This window comes from Staurois parvus, unplaced genomic scaffold, assembly GCF_062004578.1.
Source record: "Staurois parvus isolate SC_StPar_1 unplaced genomic scaffold, SC_StPar_1.0 ptg000688l, whole genome shotgun sequence".
NCBI classification, from domain to species: Eukaryota; Metazoa; Chordata; class Amphibia; order Anura; family Ranidae; genus Staurois; species Staurois parvus.
The window spans coordinates 501,525-520,489 of NW_028318484.1; the positions used below are offsets into that span (position 1 = coordinate 501,525).

Below are 18,965 nucleotides of genomic sequence, written 5' to 3' on the forward strand. Positions count from 1 at the left end.
TGCAACTGTACTCCGCCGGCTTGTTCGCCAATCCTTGGCTGTGCTAGATGTTTACTCTGCTGCAGGTTCTGTTCGGCTGCACTCATTTGTTATCCATCTGATGCCTACATTATTGCCTCAGCTCCTTTATGCTGTTAATCAAGATTTTAGAACATAAATGTATGGTGTAAGTTTAATTGGTGTCTTTTTGCGGTTTAACTAACTTCTGAACCTTGCAGTCTGTACGTAACGCATCCCTGAATTCTGTACTCTGTTTGAAATGCACTCCTGAATCCTGCACTCCTGAATCCTGCACTCTGTATGAAATGCACTCCTGAATCCTGCACTCTATATGAAATGCACTCCTGAATCCTGCACTCTATATGAAATGCACTCCTGAATCCTGCACTCCTGAATCCTGCACTCCTGAATCCTGCACTCCTGAATCCTGCACTCCTGAATCCTGCACTCTGTATGAAATGCACTCCTGAATCCTGCACTCTATATGAAATGCGCTCCTGAATCCTGCACTCTGTTCATCATGCATTCCTGAATTCTTCCACACTTTGTGTAATGCATGTTTCACAGTTTGTGCAAAACCATTTGTAATGGGAGCTTTTGATATTTTTTTTTTTTATTATTGTGCTGGAGTTTGTGTCTGTGAAACTCTTGCTTGTGGCACAGCTCTCAAAGTATATTTTATGGGTACAAGGAAGCCCAGGTTTTGTTTAACCACGCCCCTTAGGTCCCTCCCACTGTTAAGCATTTAGTCACAACCATTTTGCCATTTTGCGCTAAGCAAGCCACAGGTCACTTCTCCCTCAATTGTCCCTCATTCTGAAGTTCAAAAGTTGGGAAGCATGCGGTTGTTAAAACCAAATACATGGTTACAACTTTTTTACAATATACCCGCAATACATCTTGTTTAGCTCCTTAGAGCAGATCAAAGTCTTGTCCATTTGATGTGCTCATAACATTAGCTCCATGAAACCCACATAGTTTTAAATAAAGGTTGTTCTAAGATTAATCCTTAGTTCACCCAAATTAGCCCTAATTAAATAATTCCTTATCCTTGCAGTTTTAGCTAGTTTTTATCTATTTTTCCATTAGCTGGAAAGCATTTTTTCACTTGTTTTGTCCATTAATTTTTGTAACATTACATAAATAAAACATTCTTTCAAAAAACTGTCATTTTTTAAATAATTTAATCCAGCATTTTGGACACACTTTACAATTGCATACAACACAAAACTGTGTCAGTGCATATAATAGTAAGGTATGTATATCTATAGTGTGTGAACTGGCTTATAAATGAAAATATTATATTTGATTTACCTTTTTATTCTCAAGTTTTCCACGACTCAGTACAAGCTGGACCGCTGAAGGTTTATTTTCTTTTGTTTTCCTCTGTGTCTTGACTGTTTGAGATATTTCTGCTTGCTGTGTTCCTTCATCAGAAGATACACTCCTTGTCATCTTTACATCTTCTGTACAACCAAGTACATTCTGATCATTGCTAGCACCCTCTGCTCTGCGATTCCCACTTTCAGAGTCACAAACAAAGATGCGACATTTGAAAGCATTCTGAATTCTATCTAGTATTTGCTTTCCTTGATTGTTAAAAAAATGTGCTGCTCCATGCTTGTTAATACACAGATTATTCACATGTATCTTCTTAATAAATGCTTGAAGATTATCTTTACATTTGATCACTTCATCTTGTGGACCAATCAAAGTCACAGTCTGTCCTGGAGGCTCTGAAATTTGAATTGTAACTGACAGTTGGCTACCTTCAAAGCTCATTAGCAAATCCTCAATATGTTCTGCAACTACACGGTGTGCTAGATCAACCTCCTCTTTGATGGAGGTTTTCTGCCATAAATAGTGATTACATGTTTTGCTTGCTTCCTCTACTGCCTTAGTCAAACCCACTAAGGACAAGGTGATAACTCTGCTATCACTATCCTCTTTGAGACCAACCTGAATATCTCCAGAACTATTTAAAATATCCAATAAATGATTCCAGTTTTCGTGTGAGATGGCCCCTCTTTCTTCTGATGCAATTGGAATGTTATCCACTTTGAGACTTTGTTGCAAAGTAATTTCAGCTTGGTCAAGTAGAGTATCAGAAGATGCATATATACGTAAACCGCCCAAAATATCTAGAAACACAAGGCCTTTATTTGAGCTATCAAATATCTTTTTGGATATTTCTGCACTATCTGAAGAGAGAAGAAAACCTGCTATGGCTGGGGAGACATCAACTTTGCGTTCTCTGACTGAAGCAATCATATTTTTGATTCGAAGACGTGCCTGCATTAAATCGCCATGTCCAGTTACCTTTAACATCTTGTTATCACAATGAATTTTTAAGGATGGAATAAATGCACACATTTCGTTTGTAAGTCTGTCTTTTATGACTTCATACTGAAAATTGCTGTCTAGAGGAATAATAGTATTCTGCTCTAGTGTAATGTTTTCTGAAAAATCTTCAGGTATGCTGGCAGCTGCAAAACCATCCCCATCTTCTGGAATGTCTAATAAATATAAAAAGATAACATAACATAACATATCTAGATACACATACTAACTCTTGGTTTGGCCTACTATCAAACATTTGTATTAAGTTTCTAATCAGAAATAATGTTGACAGCTTTCTGGCTATACAAGATAATTATTTTGAGCAAAACCACATGTTTCATTTAAAGTTTCTGTGTGATTGGACTTTGTGCTTCTGCTGAGAGAAGAGAAATTAAGATGCTACGGAGCTTAATAACTTTATTTACAATGCTGCAAGAAGATTCACAGAATAGCAGCTATTCAGAGATCTTTCAAACGTACACAGAGTAATGAAGGAACTTTTTGTAAAAAGTTACTCTACTTTTTTTTGTTAAGGGCCATATGACAATGGCAACTTGAGGAATTCATAAGAACTATCTGAATTAGTTAGAACTACCTGGATTTCTCACCCATTTAACTAATGTTGCCTAAACTGGCACAAATACCTGCCAAATCAAAAGTTGAATTTCCCCAAGACTGTATCAAAGATCCAGGGGCTTTCTGGCTCACAGATGTTTGTAAAATACACTTTAGCATAATTATCAATTTGGAGACATTCATGTACCTTATGGATTCACTTTAAATACTTGTTCTTAACTACTGTGAAGCATTGTGGTACCATTTATTTTGGCAAATGTACTTTAAACAACAAGCTGGCAACAATATGTTGACAATAAAGCTGTATCAAATAAAAATGAGTGAAAAGCCAGTATTATTCCTCTGTCATAAATGTAAGTTTAACAGCTATAGTTCAGCTTGATGGTATGAAATCCCTGTTTGTTTTACACATATGTTTCAGTAATGTAGTGGTAGACATATTGTGTACTTACTAGACTGCTCTTCAGTGACTAGTGATGCCAAGTTTATCTGTGAAAAAAAAAAATTTTACTGCTGTAAAATGTTGCTGTATATGCAGGTAGTCGGAAATATCACTTAGTTACTACAGTGTGTCCCACATTTTCTTCGACATGTATTTATTTGTAATGACGAGGAGTTACCCATAGTACTGAACCCACTGCAGCCATACACACAATACTATTGGTGAAAGACACTTTTTGCAAACTTCAACTTTAAAATAGGGATGAGGTTTAGATATGCCTAAAGAGCAATACACTGTGAATTTCTAGAATTCTAATTACACCCTTTAACCCTAAAAATTAGAAAAACCAAACAAACCAACAATGGTAGGCAGTGCTTGTGTGTATTTGTGTGTGTAATAAATATATATATATATATACACAGGTGAAACTCGAAAAATTTGAATATTGTACAAAAGTTCATTTATTTCAGTAATGCAACTTAAAAGGTGAAACTAATATATGAGATAGACTCATTACATGGAAAGCAAGATAGTTCAAGCCGTGATTTGTCATAATTGTGATGATTATGGCTTACAGCTCATGAAAACCCCAAATCCACAATATCAGAAAATAAGAATATTACATGCAATCAATAAAACAAGGAATGTACATAGAACAATATCAGACCTCTGTGTGTGTGTGTGTGTGTGTGTGTGTGTATATATATATATATATATATATATTTATACACACTTTTTTTTTGTCAAAGAAAATAAAGGCTCTTTGTATACACTGTGACCTCTGTCTATAAATAGTACTAACTTAAGTCTTGTTATATTCTGCTGTATTTTATTTAAAATTTAGACTGCTGTTTGCTTTTTTTTAAAATTATTTTAGTAATTGGGGAAATAGAAAATTTAGTCTCATAACTGTTAAGCAGGAGACTCAGATGCCTTAGTGTCAGAAAATTGAAGGTGCTGTACCTTACTTATGTAATTTGCAGTAATGGAGCCTTGTGATGACTCGTCCATAAGAAAGCAGAGTTTTTCAACAATGCTTTACCTTGAAAGAAATAGTGGGCTTTTGTTCTCAGGGGTTGTAATTTAAGGTTGTAATTTAAAGTTTACTTCCATGCTTTTCTTTGTTTCTGTTATAAAATTTTGAAAATAAATATTTGTTTTTCATAAATTTAGGCCACGATGTATTCTGCTACATTTCTTTGCTGAAAATAACCCAAATCAGACTTTATTATTTAGTCTGTAGGAAACTTATAGAGTTCACAAACTATGGAATATATCTGAGAATTGATCAATCCTGAAATACTGACAGCCAATCTAATTTCTTGAGGTCCAAAAATGTCAGAACAGTACAGATATCCCCCAAATTACCCCTTTTTGCAAAGTAGACAGTTCAATGTATTTCATAAGAGGCATGGCGAGTTTTTTTAAGTTGTAATTTTTTTGTCATAATTTTTTGGAAAATGCAGAAATGAAAAAACATTAATTTCAAAATTTTTTTTTTACATACTGTCACCAGTGCAGTGCAGCATAATCATATAACTGGTGTGGTGGTGATCAGGGACACTGGTGACTGTACTAAAAAAAAAAAAAATAATTTTCTTTCAATTTTTTTTTTATTTTTTAATAAATTTTTTTCTCTTTTTTTATGATTTTTTTTTCATATTACATTATGACCAAAGGAGTATAATGTTACCATAGTAACATTATAGTCCACAATTTGCTTATAACAAAGAATTTATTTGCTATAAGCAAGCATTTAACTGAATGACATAGATTAATTCAGGTTTTTTTGTTGTGATTAGCTGTGACTGGCCATTGCTAATCACATGACACAGATGGGCTGTGATTGGCCCAGCCTATGCATGCGATAACTGTGACCATTCACAGCTAGACACACTTGTATACAATTGATGGAATGAAAGGAAGCCATCAATTTTTTTACAACTGTCATGTGCCCTGCTGTGATTGGTCACAGCAGGTCACAAGGTACTGACAAAGGGGCCGGTACACAGCTGGTGACAGATCTCGCCCCAGCACGGCCCTGCAGGCACTCGCAAGGAGCAATCCAGGAAGGATGTCATATGACACCTCGACGAGGGGCTCGCCCGTCTGTCATTTTACTATAGGTCGGGCAGGAAGTGGTTAAAATTTTAATAGTGGATTGAAATACTGTTACTGTCTGTAGGCAAGCTAATTGTAAAAAAATACAGTTTATATGATTTCTACATCCAAATGTGCACTGTCAAAGAGTGCCATCACAGAGGCTGTCCCTAAAAATCATGCTGTTTCATGACATCATGTATAGTTTTAATGTATCCCCCAAAACCTGTAATAAGGGGATTTTTGTATTTTCCATGTATTCCTTGAAATTGTGTGAAAAGGACACTCTTTCCTCCTGTGAGGTTTTTTTATTTTTGGCCTTGACACAGGTCCCTCATACACGTACCTGACTCCTGATGACTCCAGATGCATGCCTTTGTTATTTTTTACAATAGCTTTTCTATTAGCCGTACAAGTTGCCAAACATATGTCTATTAACTTTTATCTCCCATAGACTTAAGCACAATTCACCCAAAAGTTCAGATTCACTGAACATTTTGTGGGATTCACTGAATTCCAGGTGAATCAGATTTTACAGAATTCTCCTATTACTACTCCAAATGATGGTGTGGAGGCCTTTTGGCTATTATTGAAAGGGGTTAAAGGGGGAAAGGGCTGTCCTTGGGGTCTCCCAATCTACCAGGTGAGCCCGAAGCTTCTTGTCCTTTTGAAAAACCTATTTTAAGTCTAAGCCTAGTGTGTTTCCATTAAGAATATCATCAAGCTGCCACACGTACCCAGATCTATGACCTCGCTCCCAAACTAAAACATAAGTTCAGCCAAAGACCCTGACAGGACCACAGAAAATGGGAAGAGTTGTAATGGACTGGTCCCTGCAATCCCTATCTGTAAAAGCGGGTGTACCATGGAACTCCTCAGACTGCATATCAGCCAGCTGAAAAGAGCCTACATTAAAAAAGCATATTCCTGTCCAAAATATACATTTCAAAAGTGAGCAATGAAAATAATTATTTTACTGGAAATGTATCCAAGGCTCACTCTGCTGCAGTGAAAGTTTACCTTGCTAATGAACAATCTGCAAAGGGAATGTGCTGATTTTTTAATCATCAAGGCATACTTGACCTGTGTCAGGGTGAGCTTTTGACAAATTCACAGAATGTTTTTTAGATATTTTCTTTTTCTAAGTTGACAAGCACCCACATTTAGGAGAAAATACAATGAGAGAGCCTCGTTGAAGCTCAATGCAGTATTTATGGTATGAGAGTCTCAATCAAATGTATAAATTGCTCAAGCAATATGCTATAAGTACTGCTCTCTACCTTAGTTTCACAGTTTTTACAGCTTTATTTTCCTGGAGATACCAATTACATTTTCTTTAAACATTTCAAGCCATTAGGTGAAGTACCATACCTTTTCCTGGTTTTCTTCTGCTTCCATTGTGAAATCCATCCGTTCCCCCAAATAATCTTTCTTGTGATCTGCATAATTTAGGACTCTCTCCATCACTATCATACAAACAAAAATGTAAAGTCAATACACTTAGCCATGCTGTGTTTAACAGACAAGCAACTGAAATGGAAGAACTTCAGAAACCATTATGATGTATTTTTTCACCAACGGGCTTAATTAGTCTGGTATTAATTACTCTCCAACACTGGATACCTCCTGTATTTGCTGCATTTTTCATTCAAGATGTTAAGCTTTCCAAGATGCTTTGGAGAAAAATACCATATTTTTAGATTGACAGGAAAGAAGGTGATTATTTTAATATATATTAAAAAAGGGCTTTCTTTTTCTCCATCGAATACAATTAATCTATCTCAGGTATGCAAAGATTAATATTTACTTCTATTCAATAGATTTGTATTCATTTCAATAAAATACAGACACCTCCCTGAAATACACGGGAGGAAGAGAGGAAAACAAAAACATGAAACATTTCCATCAATGAAGACATATTGGCACATTCCAGTGTGAACGACATAGGTAAAGGCACAGCAATAACAACCTAACGGTGCATAAAGGCCCACCACGAAGTGATATGTCAACAATAAGCTTGACAACAACAATAATAAAAAAAAAAGTGGAATGAAAGACAGAAGGAGAGAATAGAAAAATGGGAGTAAAACAGAAGAGAGAGAAGAAAAAAAAAAAGGGGGGGGGAGAAGGGAAAGTGGAGGCACGCCCTCCTCTTGGGTAGGTAGATGGTCCCAATTCACTGAGAACTGGATAGGTATCTAATCCATGGGTCCCAAACCCTTTTGAAAAGGGCCATATTATCTTGAAGAATCGCCGACAGGCGTTCATTCATAATGATCCATGTCAGTTTGGCCTTCAAAAGGTAGAATAGAATCACAGGAGACTTTCAAGACCGTGCAATGGAAATTCTACCTGCCGTAAAAAAATCAATGTTATTAACCGACACACAGGTCTCAGTGCCCCCTCCACTGGTTTACCGAATAGGGCCTGCTGAGGGTTTTTCCTGAGATTCATCAGGGTGAGAGAATAGATAAAGTTGTATGTGCGTATACAAAACCGCCGGACTTTCGAACACAACCACCAAACATGGAGCACTGTCCCAGCCCAGCCACAGCCGCGAAAGCAAAGGGGTGAGGCATCTGGAACACAGGACACCACCTGTACAGGTACCATGTACCATCTCAGGAGGACCTTATAATTATTATTAGATTAATTATTTTAATGAGCATCCCTGTTGGGTGCCTCTGTGAATGTCGATAAAATCCGATTTATAGCCTTTAACTGACAAGCGTGCCTTAGGTGAACTATACAGAACATGCAGTATGTGAAGAAAGTGCTGTCCAAAACCATAACATTGTAAAGCCTGAAAGAGATAGTCCTAGGACAGAGAATAGAAAGCCTAATGCAGGTCAAGGGATAATAGCACACCCTTTCTAGTGCCAGTGTTGTCCCAATTGATTAATAATTATTTCTACACATGAAACTACTCATATATTGAAGGTAAAGTTTTTCAAGACCAAACCCAGATTAACAAAATGGAGAAACAAGCATAAGCATGACTCGATCAGTCTCCTTAATGAAGGGGAGATAGACGAGAAGGATAATGAAGATACATTATCCTCAAAATAAAAAAGAATAACTAGACTAAAAGCAGTCTAGAATTCCCAATCTAAGTGAAAATAAATGGCTTAGCCTTTTCCTTGACCTGGTACACTCTGAACTAAAAGTTGATTGGGAAAAAAATCGACCTGAGAACTTGAAGAAAGAATTGCTCTAAATGAATTAAAAATGCTTCTAATATAACCATTGAAAGGCGTGACAAAGTAGATAATGTGGTTCTAATGAACTATGTTAACTATGAACAAGAAATTAAAAGACAACTGAGTGATTCCAATACTTATGTCAAGTTGCCAGAAAACCCCTTTTCAAATTTTGTGGACTCTTTGAACCGCAAATTGTTTTGGGCCTTTTGGGTAAATTTGTTAACTAAACATGAATACAACTTCCTAAATGTAGATGTTTTTAATATATCTACCTTTTATGTGATTCCCTAGATACATAAAGATCCTCTAAGACCAACAGGGAGGCCAATAGTGTGCGGTCAATGGCTCTCTTGAACAAAAAATAGGTAAATATCTAGATGATATGATTAAAGATATGGTCCTTACTTTGCAATCCTATGTGCAAGATACCAGGGACGTCCTATCTAAAATAGGTGTCCAGGTACCAGAAGGAACTCTATTGTTAGGCATTGATGTGGGGTCAATCTACTTGTTAATTCCCTATTTATGGAGTAGGAGAGCAATAGCCCAATTCTTTGTACTCCATTACCCAGGAAATGGGGTTCATAATGAATTTATTCTGCATCTCCTGGAATTCATGCATTCTAATAACTGTTTTCAATTCCTAGGAGCCAACTACTAACAGATTTGTGGTACCTCAATGGGAGCCCCTTGGGCTCCAGCATACGCCTGCCTCCATTTGGGATTACGGGAACAAGAAAGAGTCTAGAGCTCACCGATGTACCTAGGCCAGCAATGGGCAAACTACGGCCCGTGGGCCGTATACGGCCCGGCGGACCTTTTAATCCGGCCCGCGGAGCTAGGCTCCCGCTAGGCTCCTCTTACAGTCCGCCCTGAAGACCGGTGTAGCATGAAAATCTGTCTCCTATGAGGATCTGTCCCCCTCGACGTATCTGCGCATGTGCCGGAGATCGCCGATCGGCTGCTAATGCCTGAAACTGGCACATGCGCAGATACGTCGAGGGGGACAGATCTTCATAGGAGACAGATTTTCATGCTACACCGGAACGGCGCGGGAACACGGCGAGAGGAACGTGCGGAGCAAAGGTAAGTGAATTGACACAGGGGGGACTTAATATGGGGGATGAATTAATATGGGGAATGAATTACTATAGGGGGGATGAATTACTATATGGGGGATGAATTACTATGGGAGATGAATTACTATGGGGGATGAATTACTATAGGGGGGATGAATTACTATAGGGGGGATGAATTACTAGGGGGGATGAATTACTATGGGGGATGAATTACTATATGGGGGATGAATTACTATATGGGGGATGAATTACTATAGGGGGGATGAATTACTATAGGGGGGATGAATTACTATGGGGGATGAATTACTATATGGGGGATGAATTACTATATGGGGGATGAATTACTATGGGGGATGAATTACTATATGGGGGATGAATTACTATGGGGGATGAATTACTATATGGGGGATTAATTACTATGCTTACTATGGGGGAATATTACTATACTTACTATGGATGACACATACACATCATTCATCTACTCTTGGTCCGGCCCCCGGGTCCAATATATGAACCCATTGCGGCCCTCAAGTCAAAAAGTTTGCCCACCCCTGACCTAGGCCATGTTCTTAAGTGGCTAAAGTACATTTTTGTTGCTTTGCAAAAGATTGGAGGACCAACTCGGGGAATTCCTGAGGATATTAAATCAAAATGAGAGAAATATTAGATTGACATTTTGTTATATAATCATAAGGAAATTTCATTCCTGGATCTATACAGTACGTGTGCTTTAAAGAAAATCAACTAACCACCAGGACATTCAGAAAAAGGTCCGTAGCAAACACGTTGCTACATACGGATAGCCACTACTGCAAAACTCTCAAACAAGGTATACCTGTTGACCAGTTTCTCCATATACAGAGAAAATGCACAGAAACAACCCAATTTAAACAAGAAGCTGTAATGGAGATTCATGGAAAGGGGCTATTCACATAGAACACCGAGGAAAGCTAAATCTAGTGCTCTAAACACTGAAAAGAAAGATCTCCTAGAAACCAAATGTAGCAAAAATATAACAGAACAAACGGTCCCTATTACATTTATCACAAAATATGGTTGACAATAGTGTAACATCATAAACATTTTGCAAACACATTGGCATGTATTGACAGACAATTCTACCATTGCTGACATAATTGGAGACAGGCCTCAGATGGTAGCACAGAGAACTTCTAATTCGAATGATCTATTGGTATATTTTAAATTTTAAAACAGAATCCAAAGGTAAGTGGTTGACAAACATGTATGAACCAGCCAGTATGCACCCTTGTGGCCATTGTCAGGCCTGTCCATTTGTTGAAAAAAGTCAAGTATTCACCAATGTGAATAAATCAAAGGTCTTTGAGATTAAAATATTTATAAATTGTTCAACCTGAAAAGTTATTTATATGTTGGAATGTCCATGTAAAAAAAAATCTACATAGGTAAGACAAAAAGACCACTGAGGACCTGCATTGATGAACATATAAGAGAAAAAGTAAACTTAAAAAAACTGAGGAGGAAAGGGAGAACCTATTAGCGCAACATTTTAAAGAAGTATATAAGGGACAAATAGAAGACTTAAAAGTAAAAGGTATTTTTTCATTAAATATGTCACCCAGAAAAGGAGACTTTGATAAGATATTACTTAAAAAAAAAATACTGGATTTACACACTGGGGACCCTTATACCTAAGAGGTTAAATACTGAGCTAATTTTAAAGTATTCCTTGACTAAATTCCCCTAATTCCCTTCAGGTTTCCTCCCATATCTGAACCTTGATACTTCATGATTGTTCCTTTGAGAAATATGAATATTCCTTAATTGAAAACGTTATTGCAATAGGACTTGGTCCTCTCCTATTAGCCACTCCCAATATGAAAGAGATTTAATGATATCTCTCCACAGTCTAGTTTTTATGCTTTTAAGGTGTAAAGATGTCACCTCAATACAGGAGGGTGTAGTGACAGCACTACTACACAGGAAATAAATTATTTAAAGCAGTGTACTACTGACCCCTACTAGTTCTGAAAAAGTCCACAATGATTGGCAGGCGAAAAACGGCAATGTAGTGACGTCATCACGTCCGGAAACGACGTATATAAGTGTCCCCATAATGGATTAAGTATGGCCGGACGGAGCCATGTGCGTGGCACATTCAATACCAGTACCTATGTACTTTGGAGGCATATATACAGTATGAACCAGACATGGCAGTAAGTGTTTGAACTATTCACACTGACGTGATTGGTCATTGTATTAGAAATGTAATAAAGTTTTGTATATAATGTTCTACAACGCTACTCTGCATGGGTATCTTTGATTACAGACTTTACACAGTCTGTCCTTTACAGCTGTTTATTTTTTGATATTAATTTTGGTACAAACGCACATCAATACTTTTTTGGATGAGACAGAGTGCTATTATCTAGGCTTCCTTGCCTGTTTGTGTGGAGTTCATTTTGTCGGTTTAGTGATTACACCTATTACCCTGGCATGATGGGAGGGACTGATAGTTGCATTATTGATCTTGATGGAAAAGTCATGAAAGAGGGCATAAGAGGGGAGTAATGTCATCAGCTTTGTTTTAGAGAGATTTAGTTTAAGGAAGTGGAGTGACATCCATGCTGATAAGTCAGTTAGTAAGTTAGTAATGCAAGAGGAGACTGAGGGAGTGAGGTGAGGAGTAGAGAGATAGATTTGGGTGTCATCGGCATAGAGGTGGTATTGGAAGCTGTGGGAGGTTATCAAGTGACCAAGGGAGGAGGTGTAGATAGAGAAGAGAAGGGGTATGAGAACAGAGCCTTGGGGGGCCCATACAGAAAGAAGAAGCAGAGAGGAGGAGACAGAGTTATAGCTAACACTGAAGGAGTCATTAGATAGATAGATAGATAGATAGATAGATAGATAGATAGATAGAAGGAGAACCAGGATAGCAGAGAATCTTGGAGGCCAAAGCAGTGGAGTATGAGGCTGCAGAGAGGTCTAATAGTAAGAGTGTGGAGCAGTGGCCTTTGATTTTTGCAGTTAGCAAATTGTTAGTGAGTTTAAGTAGGGAAATTTCTGTTGTGTGCTGTGAGCAAAAGCCAGACTGTGAGGGGTTAAGAAGGTTGTTTTCAGTGAGGTAGGAGCCAAGACAGTTGTAGACTAACCGTTAAGTTTAAAGGTGAATGGGAGCAACAAGATGGGTCTTAAGTTGTTCAGGTTGGTGAGGTCCATTGAGGGCTTTTTAAGTATGGGAGTGATCTCTGCTTGCTTTAGAGAGGAGGGAAAGGTGCCAGTAGACAGGGAGATATTGAAGATGTGGATGAGAGAGCATAGGATAGAATAAAAGGGTGATTGTAGTGGTTGAAAAGGAACAGGATTCAGGGGACAATTAGGTGGGCATCTGAGAGAAGTTTGGTAACCTCTTCTGTAGTAGCCAGTTCAAAAGAAGAACTGCGACTGTTGACTGTGCTGTTGGACAAGGTATGTTAAGTGAAGAAGATATCTGTACAGCGGATGTGTCCTCACTTATTGCATCAATCTTGTCTTTGAAGTGATTGGCAATCTCTTGGGCAGGGAGTGAGTTAGTGGGTAGAGGGTGTCAAAGCAGAGAGTTAAATGTAGTGAAGAGCTGACAAGGACTGGATGACAAGGTATTAATAGGAGAGACAAAGTAGGTATGTTTGGCACCATGGAGGCAGGAATTGTATTTTAGGGGGCAGATTTATAAAAGGTGAAGTCCTGCAGGGATTTGAATTGATGCCACAGTTGTTCAAGAGAATGGCAATGACTCTTGAGATTTCTGATGTTGTCAGTTTGCTGGGGTTGTAACGGATGTGGCCTTATTCTATGTGTAGTTAGAGGAGCACGTGCGTCCACTGAGGAAGAGTGTGAACTGTTGTAGACAGAGGTGGCCAGGTTAGGACAGGAAAGGGGAGAGATTTTGTCATACAGGTGGTCAGTAGCAGAATAGAGAAGAGAAGGGTTACCCCATGTGATATCAACCATATCCCTATTTTTTTGTCTTTGTGGTTAGGATTGCATAACATTACCTTCTTAATGCATATTTGTATTTAATGTACATCCTATTTATGCATAAAAAGGGAAACAAATAATAAATCATGACAACAAGCTAACTTAATAGTTAATACGTCAAAACAGAAAGAAGCAGTGGGCCTTCAAGTCTATATGACAGAATGTCGACTAGAAATATTCAAAGTGAATAAAGTAACTAACATTGGAATGTTATTTAACTAAATAGAAGAAACTAGTTCAACAAGTAAAATCAGTTCTTTGTTTGTTTTCAAACTTCACTTGGGTGGTTTTAGGAATATGTCACCTTGATAATGTGTCTCTCCTGGCCTGAGCACTGGTGTTTGCAAACTTATGGGCTCTAAACTGACGGCAACACCCCTCCTCTCTCACTGGCTAGCAGAAGTAGGTGTCCTTATTTCTAGACAGTGTTTTAGTGCTGCCTGTTCCTCATTTTTTCATCTGATTGGCTGCAGCAATCTAAATGAGTATCACATGCACAGGGCTCTAGGTTTGTGATAGCATTCACTACCTGCACTTTTGCCTTGCCTTGTTGTTTCTGTATGTCTTGTGTCTGGATTCTCCTGTTGCTAATACCATGGCTTGGATAACAGATTATCCTCTCTTGATCCTTGCTTGAAAAATGGACTTTCACTGCTGCTAGTCAGCCCTGACAGTCACTACTCCTGGCCACTCCTGCATACAGAACTTGCCTTGTACCTTTCCTACTTTGTGAAGCCATCTGACATGGTATGTGAACTCTTTCCGAGGGTTGCTGGGGAGCATCTTTGTACTGTGCTTATAGCACTGCTCCTTATGTCCTGTGTGCATGCAAGTACCAGTAAGCATACTATTCATAGCCTCCCTAGCGGTCTGATTATGTCAGTATTTCTGTGCTCAAAGCGGTACATTTTTTTGCATGGAAATACGTAGTTTTTTTATTGTAGGCCTGTAATTTTTAGGAATAACTCACTGAAATCTGTCCGAACAAGAGTCTAGTAAACATCCTGGGTATGTTAAAATTTGAAACACGAAACCATAAAGTATAATTTAATAAATAATATAATAATAAATTTAATTCAATAATATAATCAGACCAAAAACACTGAAATTTTAAATAGAGCGCCAAGTTTGCACATCCCTGAGTAAAGTCGCAAAATCGTTTTCAGTGTCTGATGACGAATTTCCCCACGAATCATTGACTACAGTTGTGACAATGACACTGGAAGATCTCACCAGACTAGCACAAAGTCCATTTCTTTTTAGAACTCTCATTCATCAAGTCGCTATGGCTCGGACCCGAGTTGATGCAGCTTAAAAAAAAAAAAATCTCATTTTCACAGCTCTTAATGTGAAGAACCCTTTCCGTATTTAGAGATTAAACTTTTTTTCCTCCAGATGTAAAGAGTGCCCCCTTGTCCTCTGTGATGACCTCAAGGTGAATAAGTCTACACCAAGTACACTATATGAACCACTGATGTATTTATACATGCTGATCATATCCCGCCTTAATAACCTCTTCTCAAGAGAGAATACATTCAGTTCTTCTAATCTTTCCTCATAGCCGAGCTCCTCCATGCCTCCTATCAGTTGCTCAGGATCAGGATGCTCAGGTTAATCACCCCACACCAGAAATGCTGGAAAAAGCCATGAAGCTAGCAATTTGGCTTGACTGGTGGCTTCATGAGTTCTGTTCTGAAAGACAGGTAATTATTTCTCCTCATCTCTTTCACCCTTCTTATTGCCAAAACCTGAGGCTCCATCCAGCACTATTTCATCAAATGAGCCTATGTAAATTGGGGTCACTTGCCTTACTGCCCAGAATAAACTACGCAGGAGGAACCAACCTTAGCCTTTGCCTCTATAGTAGTACCAAGTGACATTTTGAGAGATTTTTGCCCCCCCCCCCCAAAAAAAAAGGGTCTAGCGGAGCAGAGGACCAATTTCCTATGTTAAATCCTTCTCTCCGAGGAAAATAACAAGCTAATTGTTGCAGCTTGCATTACTTACCAAATCTTTAAACATGATGTCTCTGCCTTTGTGGACAAACGCATGGACAAAGCTCTAGCCTTCCTCTCCTGTTGGTGCCCCCATCCTCCCTGGTTGCTATCAACAACTATCCACTAGTACAAGATATAGTCAACCTCCAGACTCCCTTACTAGTTCTTACCATACAGCCTATCACAAGAGAGGGTTCTTCTCCTCATCATCTGCTCTCCAGCTTATTCTCTTCTTATGTGCACAACCAGAGTATCAATTGAGCTTTTCAGAAGAATGTGTCATGGGACAACTTTTGATCACTGTCCACACAAGCTAAGAGTTCAAGCTTTTTTGCCACTAACTTTCTCCCTGACCAACATTTCCAGTGCCAAGCCTGGTGAAACTGCTTTGGCATTATGATTGGTTAATTTTAGACCCTCTCAGAACATGAGAACCAGACAATGAATGACAGTTTAGGCCAGTGTTTCTCAACTCCAGTCCTCATGGACCCCCAACAGGTCATGTTTTCAGGATTTCCCTCAGATGAAACAGCTGTGGTAATTACTAAGGCAGTGAAACTGATCAAATCACCTGTGCAAAATAATGGAAATCCTGAAAACATGACCTGTTGGGGGTCCATGAGGACTGGAGTTGAGAAACACTGGAGTTGAGAAACACTGGTTTAGGCGATGACTGTGCCCAAAAGTCAGGTCCACAATTATATGGTTTGATAAGCTTGGTGCAGAGGATCCTGAGTTGCCTTTACATAGCCTTGACCTCAACCCTGTTGAACATTTTTGGGATATACTCAGATACCTACTGTGTGCCAGACCTTCTCATTCAATCTCAGTATTAGACCACACAAATGCTCTTTTTACTAAATGGGCCAAATTACCACAGACACGCTTTCCAGTGGAACCTGTTATAGCCCAAAACAAACTCATATTTAACAAACTCGTATATATTGTAGGTGTGATGTTCAGGTGTCCACAAACTTTTGATCATATAGTGTATGTCAGAGCAGTCTTAGCTAGACTTCAAGAACACCACTCTCTTTACACCAAACTGGAGAGGCATATTTTTATGCTACAGAGCTCCCTTTTTTGGCTAAATTATCTCAGACACTGGTTTAGTCATGAATCCTGCCAAAGTCCAGATTATTTTGCTGTGGCCTGAGACTATGGACCTTCATTCCACCAGTGGTTCCTATGGTTTACCATTTTTTGTAAATATAAAGTTCATCCAAGGCTTCTCCCCCCCGGCGGCACCCATACCAGGAAAGGTACTAATCCCAAGGTGTAGCCACAGGAAGCTATCCAAGCTTTAGAAATCCTAAAGATGACTTTCACTTATGCCGCTATCTTTATGCATCCAGACCCAGCCTTGCTGTTCTTGGTGGAAGTTTATGCCTCTGAGACTCGGGCAGGAGCTGTTTTATCGCAACGTATCTACCTACGTATGTAACAGTAACTTACATTCTTTTGCATTTTTTTCTTGACAACTGGGAGCTACTAGCCTTGAAATGGGCCTTGGAGGGGTGATATCATGAATTTGGCACCACATCTATTTACCATCTATAGGGATCACAAGAACGTTGAAAATATTAAAGTACAATTCCAGGATACACCTAATTATTCTTAAAAATGTTCCTTCCCACCTCCTAACACATTAAGATGGCAGCTGCATTCCAGCATGTGTTCCAAATCCCGGAAGTGACATCAGCGGAAGTTGTGTCATAAGCCCTCGACTAGTTTTGACCAATAGATCGTCCCCAGGAAGTACAAAAACTTTTAGAATGCGGCTGCCATCTTAATTCCCATTCATAATATACAAAGCCGAATACACCTAGTGCCAGGAAAGGCACTTTTTTTGTGAGTGGCATTTCTATTGTTTGACCTCATATTAAAGTTTTATACAAGTTTACACTATGGATGTCTGGTTTTGTTTTGATTTATGCTGAAAATATGAAATACTGCCTGTGGAGGAGAGGAGTTGCCTAACATTGATGCAGATCTCGTGGAAAGTTATTGGTTACTACCAGCAACCACGGTTATAAGGGTGAAGGAATATCTGCCATCAGGACCAGATTGCAAACTGGGATAGTCCCAAAAAGCAAGAGTGACTTACCTAGAGATAGGTGGTCATGAAATGACAGTGAGTTTACATCTATGTGAGGCACCAGTATGAACACCGTGAAGCACTTGTTATTTCAATATGGAGTATCACCGTTAAAGATACAGCACCATTGCACCAATTATTCACATGTTGGGACTGAATATTAATATTGTATTTGTATTTTGCTCAGCGCTATCACTTTAAAGATTGCACAGTTTATTTTGTCTTTGTGACCTTAGCGCAGTCCATTTTTGAAATATATAAGATTTTGTATTTAGGACTGCTGCTATATAGGTATCTTATATGTAGTTAAATTCTTCACATATATGTTATTTAATTTTTTCCTAAGCGCAACAGCACCCCCTTTTTTTCTTTCAAACATAGTCAGAATAGGTGTTGAGGGGAGAGGACATTTTTAAGATTAGTTACTGTAGGTATATCTGAGAATTCTATTTTAAGATGGCCAAACACTTGAATTGGTGACAGGTTCACTGGTCCCTCTTCTTTAGGTTAAATTTCATTATAGCCTATCCTTTAAGTTCTAAGAATGATAAGGCAGATGCTCATAATCAAATTTTGAACCCTTCTCCATTTCTCACTACAATGAGCAACCTATTCTGCTATGTGCCCAGATCATTGCCACTCTTTTTCCCAACCTTTCCACCCTGCTTCAGGCAGCTAAGATTCCGCTGCACACAATGCCTCTGAAAAAGGTTGTTTGTTCCTCCTCAACTGAGAATCAAGGTGCTTTAACAGTCGCATGATGTCAGGTCATGTCTGCTGGCCATTCACAAGACCATGCTGAACATTCATGGTTTACCATAACAACCAATAATGCTAAGCAAAAAAAAACAAACCCCAAAATCCATACCAGACCTTTAAAAAAAATTAAAAAATTAAAATTAATACCAGACCCTAAGTCAAGGATGCAGCCTGGCTGCCCAGCAAAATGGGGGCAGTGCATTATGCTCCACCCCATCCTGAACAACATGCACCCAACATTGGAAGGGTACCTTGCCATGGGGGCCTCCTGGCAAAGCAACTTGTCTGCATGTGAAGGGGGACAAGGAGGAAAATAATTATCAGAATCTGGAAGACGTGGGTTTTTTTTTTTTTTTTGTTCTTTTTTTTTTT

The 18,965-nt window shown here is 38.7% G+C and overlaps 1 protein-coding gene across 2 annotated transcripts in view; it reads right to left on the bottom strand.

Annotated features, from left to right (window-relative positions):
• Positions 1-18,965, bottom strand: part of LOC149447415 (protein mono-ADP-ribosyltransferase PARP14-like) — a 152,037-nt gene that overhangs the window by 127,810 nt on the left and 5,262 nt on the right. For both annotated transcript variants that reach the window (XM_089652607.1, XM_089652606.1), the window contains exons 2-4: positions 6,830-6,924; positions 3,369-3,405; positions 1,315-2,516 (exon numbers count right to left, since the gene is read on the bottom strand). In XM_089652607.1, coding sequence (XP_089508733.1) covers positions 1,315-2,516; positions 3,369-3,405; positions 6,830-6,924 — 1,334 coding nt within the window. The remainder of the gene's footprint in view (positions 1-1,314; positions 2,517-3,368; positions 3,406-6,829; positions 6,925-18,965) is intronic.